This window comes from Schistocerca cancellata, chromosome 1 (genome assembly GCF_023864275.1).
Source record: "Schistocerca cancellata isolate TAMUIC-IGC-003103 chromosome 1, iqSchCanc2.1, whole genome shotgun sequence".
Taxonomy (NCBI): Eukaryota; Metazoa; Arthropoda; class Insecta; order Orthoptera; family Acrididae; genus Schistocerca; species Schistocerca cancellata.
Genome location: NC_064626.1, coordinates 1,024,193,410 through 1,024,211,064, shown reverse-complemented (window position 1 = coordinate 1,024,211,064; position 17,655 = coordinate 1,024,193,410). Strand labels below are relative to the sequence as shown.

General features: G+C 36.5%; 1 protein-coding gene across 1 annotated transcript in view; it reads right to left on the bottom strand.

Moving 5' to 3' along the window:
* Positions 1-17,655, bottom strand: part of LOC126089478 (protein halfway) — a 103,934-nt gene continuing 86,279 nt past the window's right edge. The window contains exons 7-9 of the mRNA XM_049906912.1: positions 14,351-14,461; positions 14,199-14,270; positions 1-3,124 (exon numbers count right to left, since the gene is read on the bottom strand). Coding sequence (XP_049762869.1) covers positions 2,915-3,124; positions 14,199-14,270; positions 14,351-14,461 — 393 coding nt within the window. The 3' untranslated portion in view covers positions 1-2,914. The remainder of the gene's footprint in view (positions 3,125-14,198; positions 14,271-14,350; positions 14,462-17,655) is intronic.

The following is a 17,655-nucleotide window of genomic DNA, read 5'->3' as shown; positions in this document are numbered from 1 at the left end:
TTGGAAGTAAAAACTTCGTTTATTTGAAATATAAAGACATTAAAAACAGACATCAATTCAAATCACATTTCACATTCATTTAAAAATATATATATCAAAGTGATTAAAATTGTGTACAACATATGAAGTACAACAGAAGGCAGCATCTGACTATCTTTGAGGTTCTTTAGAACTGTTACTCATACTGCAGATGTAAATTTCAGTTGATTTGAATCTGATGATATATGAAGATGTAAAGTTAGGTGATAGGCATTTCAGTTTGGCATTAGAAAAGAGTCTCTCTCTCTCTCTCTCTCTCTCTCTCCAACACACACACACACACACACACACACACAGACTTATTATAACTTTACAAAAATATATGTACAAATGTAAATTTATATCTACTTACAATAAAATACCATATAAAATATCAATCAGAATTACTACAGTTATCAGCAATGACTGATATGCTATATGTTTACTCAGTCCATCAACCTACTCAATCCGTTATATGCTGAATAAGTTGCAGATCAATCTTCAGTATTTAGACATTGATTTAATGACAAAAAAAAAAAAAAAAAACAACAGGATACAAGAGAGCTGCAATCCACGTGAAAGGTTTAGACAGAAATTAAAAGATTTCTCGTTCTTGCACTACTAAAGTCACACTGAATAAAATCTGCTTGGTTTTCAAGGCATGTCATTTTGAAAAGACATTCAAGCTTCTGACAGCTATCTCTACCACTGCCATCAGGATTAAATACCAATGACTGCCGGAGCCAGCTCGGTGTTCCACTTATATTAGGCATGATACCAGTATCTGTAATCTTCCAGAGAAAGCTGAAGTGATACTTGCATGGGAAGGTGAGCTGGGCAGCTCGTAGCAGCTGCTGCCTGCCACAGGACTGAGTGACATCAGGTGATGTGAACGGCTGGTACCACATTCGAAACTGACACTTCCACCTTCCTAACAGCATTAAGCATCCATCTTTGCTTCTGCTTGATATCCAAAGCCAGCCCTCATGCTCTAATAAGGGTGTAACTTTTTCTCCGTTAAAACTGTTGCAGTTTATTCTAATTTTTACCACCTCCTTTATAATGGAGTCCCAATGTGGTGATGCATAAGCCAATACTCTTGTCTCATGGTGAGTCAGAGCCACTACAAGCTGCCCAACTCATTTTACCATGCATGCATCACTTTGGCTCTCTATCAGGTGCAGATGCTGCTATCATGCCCAAATAACCATATACACAGAACAGTGTGGCAGTTCTGGCACTCAGTAGTTTTTATCCCTAACGATGATAGCAGAGCCAGCTGTCAAAAGCCCAAGTGTTTTATGTGAAGTGATATGGCTTGAAAGCTGAGATGATTTTATTCATGCATGCCACTGTGAACAAGTCGCATTGATTTAAGAATTGTTTGTCAGATGCAATATACTTGTCAACAGTGAGAAACAATTAGATTTTCTGTACTCTAAGGCAGCCATTCAAATGCCTGTTTCCTCCCCTGACATAATGATTGTGACTTTTTTATTTAAAAAAAGACATGTTCACAGTGTAAAGTAGCTTTTTCTTTCACTTATTTTCTTCACATGACAAATTAAATAAATTTCACAGAAACACAGCACATCCAACATACGCTAAATAATAGCACTGAAACAATACATTTCTAGTTCAAGAAACACAAATAAAATAATTTTTTTAAAAATCAGATCTCAGAAATAAAGAAATTGTTAACATCTTCAGATCTCACGTGTTGCTATGAAAGGTGTACTGGACTAGAAAGAAATGAATTGAGATTATACACCAGTAAAAAAGTTACAGATATTGTCAAAAACAGAAGTCATTTTTTCCGTAGTACTAGAGAACAATAAACAACTTTTCAGGAATCTGATCTCTACATAACTATTATAAACAAAATAAACAGAGGGGATGGGCATAAAATTTTAAGAAAACATGTACATCACAGAAAAAGCAATGCAATAAAGAAAAATGAGACCATAATAATAAAAATAAACTGGAAGTGTAAAGCTCTACACAATTCAGAAAAATAGGTATTTGAAACTTGTGTTAAAAAAGTCAATACACTGTCACATCTCAGTTGCAAATTTTCCTTTTTAAATTTTAGGTGCACTAAATTTTTTACACTATTGTATATTAATTTTTTTGTAAAGCCAAAAAAATATACTGGAGTGAACACTACGGCATGGCCATGTCTTCACACCTATTGTGCAAAGTGTCAAACAGCAATTTCAATACCTCAGAGAGAGCATAAGAATTCGTATTTCCCTTAAAAATAGATGAATTGCTGTATTATTTATGTTTGCCTCTCACACTGTCTGCATGTACACAATGCAACACACGCTCTGTAAATATAAAGCTCAAAATGAAGGAACTGCCTAACTAGTACTATAATAACAATAATAATAAATCATATTACTAAGTTTTTGGACCCATGGAATGGAAATACATACTCTAATAACTCTTCATATGTATCTCAATCTCTGACCATCAAATTTTAGCAAAAGCTTTCAGTTTATTCTTTAAAATATAATGTACATACAAAATCAATGCACTCCACACGATGCATTTGATCTGTTATAGTACCATTTTAACTTCATAAGGACATGAGCAACAGCAGTAAGCAAGATTCCACACCACTCCACTGATGTGTACGGCATCAACAACTGATAATTTATCTGAAATTTACTGAACTGTAATAATGGTTACCTTACTGTCTTCATCACATGGGTCCAGCATAAAGCAACTAATTGTAAAATTAGAGAGAGATGTTCTAATGCTTTCAGAATTATTTGTACATTTTTCAATACCAGTATAAATGGCAAGTAACATTTGTATAAAAATATACAATATGAAATTTGAGTTTCCATTACAGGAAGTTTTCAGAATAGGCAAGGCTGATTTAGTGACTTTAGGCTTCACAAAGCCAGTCACAAGGCAACTTTGGCATTTTAGAAGCAGGCCATGGTAAGTGTCCAACAGTCCTAAAGACCCAGTAATCATAAGAGACCTTACTGATCAATAGTGCCAGCAATAGTACTTCTCCAGCTATTATGTAGTAAATGTAGTCTGTTAACACACGATTGGCTGCACATATTTCACTGATTTCAAGGTTAACAACCTGCAAAATTAACAATGCTGCATCAAAATTTCATATTATGACAGATGATTGTAATAAATGATAATACACCACTACAGCAATTTCAGAAGAAAGAAATAAAATCAGTACACAACAAAACATAATATTTCTAATGCATAACAAAATTCTCCCACTTAATAATGCTTAGTTGATGAGTTTTCAGTTCTCTCCTACTGTTTAGTAAGCAGCATATTATCTTATCACTGACAGATTCAGATGTTAAAATGTGGTTAAGCTCATTCTGTCTCCAGAAGAAACTTCCAATTAGAATTTATAAATTTGAAGATGGCAAAACTACAGTCACAGCATATCTTTTACATGCACCCAAGCTTTTATTAAAAGCAGAAAAGAATCACAAAAAGTATTAGTCAGTCTTTCCTTCTCATCCCATGCAGTAAGTCTTCCCTGACCTGACTTTCCCAAAATCTACCCCTTTTCCCAGACATCTCCAGTCCTTTTCCTTCATCCCCCCCCCCCCCCCTCTTCCTTCTCCTTCAACCCTTCTGTCTGAAGGAGCCACTGGCTCCAAAAGCTTGCCAATTGCAACCATCTTTTATGTGTGTGTTCTGCCACCACTTGGTGAGTACTTTTTTTTATGCATCCAGTTAAATTATTTTGACAAAAAGTGACTCATTCTTCAACCGCCTACAAAAATTTTTCCGCATCTAGAAGCACTCAGCTGGTACATGCTTAATCAACGAAAATTCAGGTAAATGTAAAACTAATGTCTGATTGATTTTTTACAGGTGTATCGTAGTTTACAAATAAGAAACAGCTGAACTGATGAATCCTGCAACCATAAACAGAACAATATGTTCCCCATAAGTTGAGGAGCACTTATCTTTATGATCGTTGTTGTAGTTGTAGTAGTAGTAGTAGTAGTAGTAGTAGTAGTAGTTGTTGTTGTTGTTGTTGTTGTCTTCAGTCCACAGACTGGTTTGGTGCAGTTCTCCATGTTACTTTATCCTGTGCAAGCTTCTTCATCTCCAAGTAACTACTTCAACCTACATCCCTCTGAATCTAATTAGTGTATTCATCTCTTGGTCTCCTTCTATGATTTTTACCCTCCAAGCTGCCCTCCAATACTAAAATGGCGATCCCTTGATGCCTCAGAACATGTCCTACCAACCGATCCCTTCTTATATTCACGTTTTGCCACAAATTCCTCTTCTCCCCAATTTGATTCATTATCTCCTCATTAGTTATGTGATCTACCCATCTAATATTCAGCATTCTTCTGTAAAACCACATTTCGAAGGATTCTATTCTCTTCTTGTCTAAACTATTTATCGCACATTTCAGTTCCATACATGGCTACACTTCATACAAATACTTTCAGAAAAGACTTACTGACATTTAAATCTATACTTCATGTTATCAAATTTCTCTTCTTCAAAAAAACTTTTCTTGCCATGGTCAGTCTACATTTTATATCCTCCTTGCTTTGCTTCCCAAATAGCAGAACTGATCTACTACTTTAAGTGTCTTATTTCCTAATCTAATTCCCCAGCATCACTTGATTTAATTCCATTACATTCAATTATCCTCATTTTGCTTTTGTTTATCTTCATCTTATATCCTCCTTTCAAAACACTGTCCATTCCATTCAACTGCTCTTCCCGGTCCTTTGCTGTCTCTGACCTCAAAGTTTTTATTTCTGCTCCATGGATTTTAATTCCTACTGCTTGCTCAACGTACAGATCGAATAACATCGGGGATAGGTTACAACTCTGTTTCACTCCCTTCCGAACCACTACTTCCATTTCAAGTCCCTCAACTCTTATAATTGCCCTCTGGTTTCTGTACAAATTTTAAATAGCCTTTCACTCCCTGTATTTTACCCCTGCCACCTTCAGAATTTGAAAGAGAGTATTCCAGTCAACATTGTCAAAAGCTTTCTCTAAGTCTACAAATGCTAGGAACGTAGGTTTGCCTTTCCTTAATCTATCTCCTAAGATAAGTGGTAGGGTCAGTATTCCCTCATGTGTTCCAACATTTCCATGGAATCCAAACTGATCTTCCCTAAGGTCAGCTTCTACCAGTTTTTCCGTTTGTCTGTAAAGAACTCCTGTTAGTATTTTACAGCTGTGACTTATTAAACTGATAGTTTGGTAATTTTCATATCTATCAACACCTGCTTTCTTTGGGATTGGAATTATTATGTTCTTCTTGAAGTCTGGGGGTATTTCACCTGTCTCATGCATCTTGCTCACCAGATGGTAGAGTTTTGTCAGGGCTGGCTCTCCCAAGGCTATCACTGGTTCTAAGGGAATGTTGTCTACTACCGTGGCCTTGTTTAGAATTAGGTCTTTCAGTGCTCCGTCAAATTCTTCACACAGTATCCTATCTCCCATTTCATCTTCAGCTATTCTATTTCCATAATATTGCCCTCGAGTACATTGCCCTTGTATAGACCCTCCATATCCTCCTTCCAGCATTCTGCTTTCCCTTCTTTGCTTAGAACTGGTTTTCCATCTGAGCTCTTGATATTCATACAAGTGGTTCTCTTTTCATAAAACGTCTCTTTAATTTTCTTGTAAGCAGTATCTATCTTACCCCTAGTGATATATGACTCCACACCTTTACATTTGTCCTCTAGCCATACCTGTTTAGCCATTTTCCACTTCCTGTCAATCTCATTTTTGAGACCTTTGTATTCCTTTTAGACAGCTTCATTTGCAACATTTTTATATTTTCTCCTTTCATCAGTTAAATTCAATATCTCTTCTTTTACCCAAGGATTTCTACAAGCACTCATCTTTTTACCTGCTTGATCCTCTGCTGCCTACACTACTTCATCTCTCAAAGTTACCCATTCTTCTTCTACTGTATTTCTTTCCCCTGTTCTTGTTTCTATGCCCTGTTCTTGTCAATTGTTCCCTAATGCTCTCTCTGAAACTCACTACAATCTCTGGTTGTTTCAGTTTATCCAGGCCACTTTTCTCCTTAAATTCCCGCCTTTTTGCAGTTTCTTCAGTTTTAATCTACAGTTCATAACCAATAGAGTGTGGTCAGAGTCCACATCTGCCCCTGGAAATGTCTTACAATTTAAAACCCGGTTCCTAAACCTCTGTCTTACCATTATATAATCTATCTGAAACCTTCCAGTGTATCCAGGCCTCTCCCACATATAAAACCTTGTTTCATGATTCTTAAACCAAGTGTCAGCTAAGATTGAGTCATGCTCTGTGCAAAATTCTACCAGGCAGCTTCCTCTTTCATTCCTTACCCCCATTCCATAATCACCTACTACTTTTCCTTCTCTCCCTTTTTCCTACTATCAAATTCCAGTCCCCATGACTATTAAATTTTTGTCTCCCTTCACTATCTGGATAATTCCTTTTACCTCATCATACATTTCTTCAATCTCTTTATCATCTGTGGAGCTAGTTGGCATATAAACTTGTACTACTGTTGTAGATGTGGGCTTTCTGTCTATCTTGGCTACAATAATGCATTCACTATGCTGTTTGTAGTAGCTTACCCGCACTCCTATTTTTTTTATTGATTATTAAACCTACTCCTGCTTTACCCTATTTGATTTTGTATTTATAACCCTGTATTCACCTGACCAGAAGTCTTGTTCCTCCTGCCACCAATCTTCACTAATTCCCACTGTATCTAACTTTAACCTATCTATTTCTCTTTTAAATTTTCTAACCTCCCTAGCTGTTTAAGGGTTCTGACATTCCACTCTTCGATCCGTAGAACGCCAGTTTTCTTTCTCCTGATAACGAAGTCCTCCTGAGTAGTCCCTGCCTGGAGATCTGAATGGGGACTATTTTACCTCTGGAATATTTTACCCAAGAGGAAGCCATCGTCATTTAACCATACAGTAAAGCTGCATGCCCCCAGGAGAAATTACGGCTATAGTTTCCCCTTGCTTTCAGCCATTTGCAGTACCAGCACAGCAAGGTCGTTTAAATGTTACAAAGCCAGATTAGCATGCAAGCCTCCCCACCAACGGCAAGGTCCCTGGTTCACGGGAAGATGATGATCAGAAGACAGTTTATTATAACATCAAAGCACAATATTTCACACTTTAACATTTTATAAAATAATCATAACAAGGTTTCTGTTGACCATAACAATGGATTTCAGTTAAACACTGTTTGAAAACAGCTAGCATACATAATATTAAGAGATTGTAATAAGCCAACATGAACCATGCCTACACTTAGACTTGAGTGCATTCTGAAGACTCTTCTGAGCTATTCACCCTTTGGCATAGATTAACATGTATTCTGGAGTGCTACATATTTTTTTGTCATGTGTGGGCAGTTACTACATCAGCAAGTAACAAATACATCTTTATGTGCCACAAAAGAAATATCCATCTCAGAAAATGCTATAAATATGATTATGCTCCTATCTCCAAACAAACATGCTTGATCAAACAAAACAGCTAAAATAACCAAAAACAAGATTTCAGAAGATAATTCCAAAACAATCAAGAGAAGAAGATAAACAGAAGGAATAACAAAAAAATTAGCCAAGAGCCAGAAATGTGCTATGGGCACTGATATGAGTGATCAGAATAACAAGTGCAGACCACCATAGATCTACATGTAGAAAGCTTTCCAAGCAATTTGAAATCTTCACATCTATTGCAGAATATATATTCTTCCTGATATGTTTCATTTTAGGGGGGAAAAGGCCCCTTTTAAACCCAACAGAATGTATCACAGTCAGGATACCAGTGTGAAGATCAAAGTTCTGTTCAAGTTGAGCATAAATGAAAAAACATGTTAAGATTCAGCAACAAACTACTTGAAGTCTTGATGTACAGGTTAAGATTGTTGAAATGATTCTGTGCGTTTTGATAATGTTCTGTTTGAGGTACTCCTACGCCTTCGTGTGGCAGTTGGAGACATCCATTCAGGTCGCTGAGATCAGTGCAAGTTTTTGCTGACAGTCTACAGTACTGTACAGCACATCACAGTGTACAATGGATTGGGAGATTCCATGGTGGAGCCATGTAACAATCACAAATACTGTATGTAGCTACAGAAAAAATAAAAATGATACTTAATGTAAAAGAGGAGAGTTATGTTTGCTACAATTCAAGCACTCAAGTTAAGAGTCTGAAGTATTATCGTACTTTGAGAGAATAAATCAATCATTAATATGCACGACTACTCTGCAATTCACAATAAAGTGGCAGCAGGGTGTTCTCCACACCAAATTCAGACTATTTCTCTACCGTTCCACTCCCTAAAAGTGCATGCAAAAAATGAACACTTAAATCTTTCTGTATAACCTCTGATTTCTCTTATTTTATCATAATGATGATCTCACCCAGAGTAGGTGAGCAACAACTAAATATTTCTGCATTTGGAGGAGAAAATAAGTGAGTGAAATATTGTGCAAAAATCCTTCCGCAACTAAAAATGTCACTGTTTAATGATTGCCTCCTCAGCTCATTTACTATATTTGTGACACTCTCTCCCCTATTTCACAATAATACAAAATAGCTGACATCCCTTGGACTTTTTCGATGTCCACCTTCAATCCTATCTAGTAAGGATGCTATATTACACGGCAACACTAGCAGTGAATGGACAACCATTGCGCACACACTCTCTTTAGTACACCTGTTGCATCTTCTAAGTGTTCTGCCAATAAAAGACAGTCTTTGATTTGCCTTCGCCATAATTTTATCTACGTGATCATTCCAATGTAAGTGTGTGTAATTGTAATTCCTGGGTATTTAGTTAAATTGATAGTGTTTAATTTTATGTGATTTATTGTGTAACTGAAGTTTAGCAGACTCCTTTTAAGACTCATGTGGATGCCGTAAACTTTTTATAATTTAAGGGCAACACCATTTTTCGCACCATACACATCACAGATTGCGAGGCAAAAGTCTTTCTGGTCTTGACTCAAGGGCCGTGGGACAAACCTGGTGGTAACACGATGCATTCCAAGATGCTATGTCAGGATTTTATGACATGATAGAACTGAAATGTTATGTTCTTCTGCAATCTTTCGGATAGTCAGTCTTCGATTGACATGCACAATTTCATTGACATTCCTGGCATGAGTGTCGTTGGTAGACATCAAACGGCGTCCTCAAGAAGGGTCATCTTTAACTTCTCTCTAGCCGTTTTTTAAACATGTGAACCATTCATACCACAGCGTATGACTTGAGCACCATAGGCTTCCTGCATCGTTTGGTGTGTCTCTGTAAAGGTTTTTTTTTTTTCCCCCCCACGCAAAATTTAATGTAGACATGTTCCTTTAAATCTGCTGTCTTGAAACTCAAACTGTGCAACACAACGTTCTACTCAATACAGCACTGAAAAATAACTAACAAACATACAACAATGAAACTTCCAACAGTTACACATTAAACACAGACATGTGCAGGGATGCCAACCGCATTTTGCTCCAGCACACCATTTGTGCAAAATTATCAATGTTCTGAGATTTTTGAACGGACCTTGTATACAGCCCAGAGGAGGGAAGGAATGACATTACTTTCATTATGACCTTCAGAAAGAAGTGAACAAAATTAACAAGCTAGACCACGTTGTCATCGCTGGTAGTTTTAATGCAAGAGTTGGAAATCTACCTATACCAGGAATAGTATGATTATTTGGAGAAAAAGACCCTTAATAATGATTGATGGGAGCTATGCCAATTTGCCTCTTTTAATAATTTTAAAAATTACTAACACATTTCACAGAAATAATGAAATTCACAAGTTTACTTGCAATGCACGAGGACTGAGGTCTGTGATTGGTTAATATACTAATTAATAAGAAAAGGAAGAACCTTATGCAAGATTTACATGTTTATAGAGGAAGCAACGTAGGTAACAGCGACCAATTCATTTTAGGCAGCAAAATAATGCAACTATTAAAATGGAAGAAAACAAAGAAACCTCAAAAGAAGCCACAACATGAGTTTCATCTCCTGTCAGAATATAATATTAGGAAACATTATCAAGACAGCCTCCATGAAAAGCTTGCTTCACTGACAATCAGTAAAGATGACATAGATACAGAATGGTATAATATTAAGACCTACATCAATGAAGCAGCCTCAGAAGCACTTGATAAAGGGAATGAAACAGATGAGAAAAAATGACCCAGAATTTGGAACACAGAAATTAAAGAAGCCATTACAGAAAAACAAGTATCTTATTTGCAGTTTCTACAAACAAAAACCTCATCAGAGAGATGGGAAATATACAAAACAAACAGGAATGCAGTGGAACAAATAGTGTGCAAAGCACACCAAGAATTCTGGGACTCATTCAGAAGTATGTTAGAACATGACATACATGGCAGACAGCAAGGGATTTCAAACTGATTCCACAATTCTTTCAAATTTATTCTCTATTTCTAGTTTTCTATAATGCTTTTGACACTGTACCTCGCAAGCAACTTGTAGTAAAATTGTGTGCTTATGGAATACCTATACAAATGATTTAGGAGACAATCTGAGCAGCCCCCTTAGGTTGTTTGCAGATGATGCTGTCTTTTATCATCCAGTAAAATCATCAGAAGAGAAAAAGAAACTGCAAAATGATTTAGAAAAGATACCTGTATGGTGCAAAAATTGGCAACTGACCCTAAATAATGACAAACGCTAAAAGAAATACGTTAAACTTTGGTTACATGATAAATGAGTCAAATCTAGAGGCCGTAAATTCAACTAAATGCCTAGGAATTTCAAACTACTTAAATTACACATAGAAAATGTTGTGGCGAAGGCAAATCGAAGACTGCATTTTATTGGCAGAACACTTAGAAGATGTAACAGATCTACTATAGAGACTGCCTACACTATGTTTGTCTGTCCTCTTTTGGAGTACTCCTTTGCGGTGTGAGATCCTTACCAGAAAGGGGTAGCTAAGTACATCAAGAAAGTTCAAAGAAGACCAGTACATTTTGTATTATCAAGAAATAGGGGAGAGAGTGTCACTGACATGATACAGGATTTGGGGTGGACGTCATTAAAACAAAGGCGTTTTTCATGGAGACAAAATCTTCTCATGAAATTTCAATTACCAACATTCCCCTTCAAATGCGAAAACATTTTGTTGATGCCAACCTACATAGGGAGAAATGATCACCATAATGAAATAAGAAATCATAGCTCACACGGAAAGATACAGGTATCTGTTTTTTTCCATGAGCTGCTCGAGATTGGAATAATAGAGAATTATAGTGAAGGTGGTTTAATGAACTCTCTGCCAGGCACTTACATGTGGCTTGCAGAGTATCCATATAGATATAGATTTACAAGAAATACAACAGTAAAATTAGTAATAAAACAAAAATACAGTGAAACCCCTATTTTACGTTTTCCTGTGGTCCAGACTTAAAACCCCCCATAATATGAGCAAAGACACATGTAATTGCCTTATACGATTAAATATTGCAATCTTCTCCAATACTTTGCATAAAATCTGTCTAAGTGAAGGAAATTAAATGTACAGTACAGTGTTTATACAATAATTTGTGGTAATGGATTTCATCAGTTCTTAAAAAGTCACAGATGTGTAACAGCATGTAAAGACTCATCAAAGAATTGAAATTGGTATCTGGGTACAAGGTAACAGAGCTATTTTACAACATGCTACAACCACAAATTATTTGTTCAAAACACACGTTTTCGAGAGATCATCCTTTGTGCTTACCCAGAGAAAAGCAAAAATTGATGAACATGTTAAATTAAACCAAAAACATCACAGCAGCTAAGTGGTTAAACCAAAAGCATAAATGCGAACATCTACTAGGTGATGAACTTTGTCACCATTGCTTTCTTATGAGCCATACTTCTTATGCTCACCACCATTACAGTGTTATTTCGAAGTTGGTGAGAGAAACAGAGATGCAACTGTATTGTATCAGATTTGAACACAAAAGTCTTTCAAATGCACTATCATAAAACTCTTGCTCTATTTCTGTGTGACATCTCTGCCATAGCACATCATCTTCACAAAAAGTATATTTTCTGCACTTCACAAAATGCTTTCGTCCCTACCTGCATTCTCATAGAGGAAGGGCCACTCCCCCTCGCCCCACACCCAGTATGTGAGCGCATTTTATGTGTGTTAGTATGGTGTAGTGGCTGTGCTGCCTATTGAGTGACCTAACAAGTTGCCAGCCAATAAGAGTTCACTAGCCAGAAATGGGCAACATTTCCTCGATTATGACCGAGCATATCCTTCAAGACTCAGTGTTTGAATTTAAAAGGTTGATGACTGATATTGATGCTGAATACAGTACATCTGAAATACATGCAAAATCATGAGACTGAGTTCTAAGTGACATAAGAAAAGGTAGTGGCTGGGCCCCTTTGTCATGTATTGGCTCAGTCCAGAACTTCACGTCAACTGCCTTGTTTTTCCATTACCACTGCATCCCAGCAGCAGTTGTATTATAACTGTGTGGTGAAGCTAAATATTGCAAGCTGTGTTGGTAACATCGATTGTGGATTATATCAGCATTTCCTCTCTCACATCTCCCCTCTCCAGAACAGCCTAAAATATTCCCTTAACTCCGCAACCACCCATGGTGAGAACCATCTGTCTTTTGTGCCGTTTATAACTCATTCAGTCACATCAAATGTCGATAGGACGAAAATGGGATAAAGTTAAGAGAGATGACGAGTAAGAACTTAGAATCGAGGAATACTTTACTCGGAAGAAATGTAAAATTCAGGAATTTTTAGCAGTGATATTATGGTTTTTTTTACAGGGGCTATGAATTTACAGTGTAGAATTGCGAAAACATAAAATCGAAGAATGTAAAATCAAAGTACCATTGCAATGGAAACCCGAGGAAAAAAAATACCCAGTCAAAACAAAAATTGTTTTGGATAATTCAGTTTTAGAACAAGTCTCTCAAATTTCTTATTCAGAGTGTGCTGTAAGTTTTGATTTTGATATTGAAAATAAAATATACAAATTCTAAGCTGTCTGTGGTACCATCAGGACAACATTGGGCTATAAACTACAAAATGAAACAATCACGAAATTCTATAAAGCGAATGTGGTTCCTTTGTTATCCTCTGAAAGCAACAGCTGGGAAAAAGATACTAGAACAGAATTAAACGTTTTCAACATGAATTAAAACATTCAAAAGTGTCATGAAGATTGGAGACAACTCCTCATGAGAACACCACGTCACGGGATTCCCCAGAAGATACTGAACTACAAGCTGAATGGGAAAAGCGAAATTGGGAGGCCTCAGAAAAGATGAGAATGATTTTCTTTGTGAGTTTGGAACAAGCAACAGCCTAATCCTTGAAAAGAAGAAGAAGAAGAAGAAGAAGATGATGATGATGATGATGATGATGATGACTTTTAAATTGTTCATTGTGATACCTTCCTGTTCCTTTGTCTGATTACAATCAAATGTTTTTGCTTTCTCTAAGTGCTTGGAGATGATTTTAGTGAAAATATTGTACATTAGAGAGATGAAGTTAACAGGTAAGGAATCTAATTTTTTTCTGTATTTCTTCTTATGAAATAGAATAGTTATAGCATTGCTCCAGTTTTGGAGCCTTGTCTTATTTCACAGTCATTTCGCAAATAATTTTTCAAATCCCTTTGTACTGCATTTACTCCAGTTTTCATCATCCAACAATCTGGCATCACACATGTCAAAACTGTTTTACCAAAACTTTTGGATTTATATTTGGACTACACTGATAAATATTAGTTTCTCCATGCCTGGATGATGATGCCTTTGATTCCGCAACTGATGTTCAGTTTATGAAAAGCTGCTCCACTCACTTTTTTTATTTATTTATTTATTTTTTTAAGAATTTTATTAAGTTAACTGCTTAGGTGAACTTAATAAAGTTCTAAGAAAAGTAACCAGAGCAGCTTTTCATTAATTAAAATACAGCAAATTATGAGCCTGATTGTTACATAACTCTCTTGAATGCATAATCCTTATTTCACAATTAACACAATTCAATCTGTGAACAAGTTACACTGTAAACAGAATACTTCAAATGGTGCATAGATAAATTAATACATCATTTTATTTGCCAGGTTTCCATGATCTATTAATGATATCAGCAATAAACTTACCGATATTGGAAGATTTGCACACATTACTTTGTCTGTATCTTTTATATGACCTTTATTTGACAGGAACCATTTCTGCAGACGAAAATAAATGATTAGAAACAAAACTATAAAATGAAAGGAAAATAAACAGACTCATGTACCATTTTACAAACCTTTAAGGCCTGTGCAGTATTACATTCACAAGACAGTTTATTTCCAGCCAGGTTTATACTTAACATATTTCTGTTCCGACTAAATGTGTCAGTCAGAAAATATGTTGGCACCTAAAACAAACATTGGACAATATATCATTTTCAAAACCACATTTGGAAAACATGATAAAGATATTATAACACAAAGATTATAAAGCTGAAACATTTTGTCCAAAATCTTCAATTTTATTTCTGAGGTTTCTGCATTATACAGTAGAAGAAACACATTCAATCACAAATTCATTATAAATTATCAATTACACTTTGTAATACGAGTTCCTGCATGGTGAACATTTATACTGAATACATTATCAACTGTAGTTGTTATTCTGTTTGTCAGTTGGAAGACTGGTTTGCTGCAGCTCTCCATGCTACTTGATCTTGTGCAAGCCTCTTCATCCCTTTGAATCTGTTTACTGATTCACCTCTTGGTCTCTCTATGATTTTATCACCCCCCCCCCCCCCCTCACACACAAAAACACACACACACACACACACACACACACACACACACACTTCCCTAAATTGGTGATTCCTTGATGTCTCGGAGTGGGTACTATCAATCAATCCCTTTTTTTAGTCAAGCTGTGCCATAAGTTTCTTTCCTTTACAATTCTGTTCAGTAGCTCCTCACTAATTACGCAATCTACCCATCTAATCTTGTCGAGCGAAGTGGGTGGCGCGGTGGTTAGCACACTGGACTCGCATTCAAAAGGATGACAGTTCAAACCCAAGTCCAGCAATCCAGATTCGGTTTTCCATGATTTCCCTAAATTGCTTCAGGCAAATATCAGGATGGTTCCTTTGAAAGGGCATGCTCCATTTCTTTCCCCATCCTTGACAAAATCCAAGCTTGTGGTCCGTTTATAATGACCTTGATGTCGACACAACCTTAAACCCAAACTTCCTTTCTTTCTCATCTAATCTTCAGCATTCTTCTGTAGCACCACACTTCAAAAGTTTCTTCTTGCCTGAACTGTTAATTGTCCACATTTCACTTTTGTACAAGTCTACACTCCAGACAAACACCTTCAGATTCACTTACATTTATATTAGATGTTAACAAATTGCTCCTTTTCTGAAATGCTGTTCTTGTCATTGTGAGTTTACATTTTATATTCTCTCTACTTGGGCCTTCATCTGTTATTTTGCTGCCCAAATAGCAAAACCCATATACCACTTTTAGTGTCTCATTTCCTAATCTAATTCCCTCAGCATCGCCTGATTCAGATGGACTACATTCCGTTATTCTTGTTTTGCTTTTGTTAATTCCTTTCCTTTCAAGACACTGTCCATTCCATTCAACTGCTCCTCCAAGTACTTTGCTGCCTCTGACAGAATTATGTTTTTGGAAGCAAATCTCCAAGTTTTTATTTCTTCTCCTGAACTTTAATTTCTGCTCCAAATTTTTCTTTGGTTTCCTTTATAGCTTGTCCAAGGCATATATTGAACAACATCAAGGATAGGCTACAATCCTGTCTCACTCCCTTTCCAACCATTGCTTCCCTTTCATGCCCATTGACTCTTACAACAGTTGTCTGGTCCCAGTAGAAGTTGTAAATAGCCTTCTGCTGCCTGTATTTTACTCCTGCTACCATCAGAATTTCAAAGTGAGTGTTCCAATGGACATTGTCAAAAGCTTTTTCTAAATCCACATATGCTGTGAACATAGGTTTGCCTTTCCTTAACCTATCTGTTAGATAAGTCATTGGATCAGTACTGTCTCACGTTCCTACATTTCTCCACAATCCAAACTGATCTTCCCCAAGGTCAACTTCTACTAGCTTTTTTTTATATATTTTTCTGCAAAAAATCTAAGTTTGTATTTTGCAACTAAGACTTACTAAACTGGTAGTTCGGTGATAATCACACCTATCAGCACCTACTTTCTTTGGAACTGGAATTATTACCTTCTTCTTTGAAGTCTGAAGGTATTTCACCTGTATCATACATCTTTCATGCCAGATGAAACAGTTTTGTCATGGCTGGCTCTCCTATGATTATCAGAAGTTTTTATGGACTATCATCTGCTCCAGAGGCCTTCTTTCGAATCAGATCTTTCGGTGTTCTGTTAAATTCTTCTCACAGTATCATATTTCTCATCTTTGTCTACATTCTCTTCACTGTCTATAATACTGCCTTCAAGTTTATCTTCCTTGTATAGACTCTCTGTGTACTGCCTCCACCTCTCAACTTTCCCTTCTTTGTGTAGTACTGGTTTTACATCCAAGCTCTTGATATTCATGCAGCTGCCTTTCTTTTCTCCACAGGCCACTTTAATTTTCCCGTATGTAGTACCTATCTTACCCCTAGTGCTATATGCTTCTAAACCCTTACATTTGTCCTCTAGCCATCCCTGCTTAGTATTTTTGCATTTCCTGCCACTCCCATTTTTTAGACATTTGTATTCCCTTTCGGCTGCATCATTTGCTGCATTTTTATATTTTCTCCTTTTGTCAATTAAATTCAGTATCTCTTGTGATATTCAAGGACTCCTACTATGGTTTGCCTTTTTATCTATTTGATTCTCTACTGCATTCACTATTTCATCTTTCAAAGCTTTCCTTTTAGCCTCTGTCAGGTTAATTTAGTGCAAACTCTCAAATCAGAAAAATATTGAACACAGCAATAATTGTGACAGCACAGGTGTAGTTGCTAAACACACACACACACACACACACACACACACACACACACACACACACACACACACACACACACACAATAATCTTGTGATTTTCGCACATTGTATATTTCAGTAGATTGAAAGTTGTCTATCTGGAGGACATCTTAGGAAATTACCACAGCCTGTGATACTCCAAACACCATACCATTCAAAGGAATCTGTCCTCTATTGTATTCCTTTCCCCTGTTCTTGTCAATTGTTGACTAATTTTCCCTGTGAAATTCTCAACAACCTCCAGTACTTTCAATGTATCCAGATCCCACCTCCTTAATTTCCTATGTTTTTGCAATTTCTTCAGTTTCAATCTATGGTTCACAACCAATAAATTGTGGTCAGAGTACACATCTGCCTCTGGAAAGAGGCTAGAACATATTAATGAAGTCTAGTCATTACAGACAGCATTATGTGATTTTATGCACTTTCAGGAATAGTAGGTTGTGATTTACTCAAATGCTAGCATATAGATACCAATCATTTGATTCTGATTAGAGTACAAGAGACATGTAAAAAAATTGTTAATACCACTTCACTGATATGAAACTGTAGCTAATAAGATAGAGTGTTGTTTAAACTTTAATGT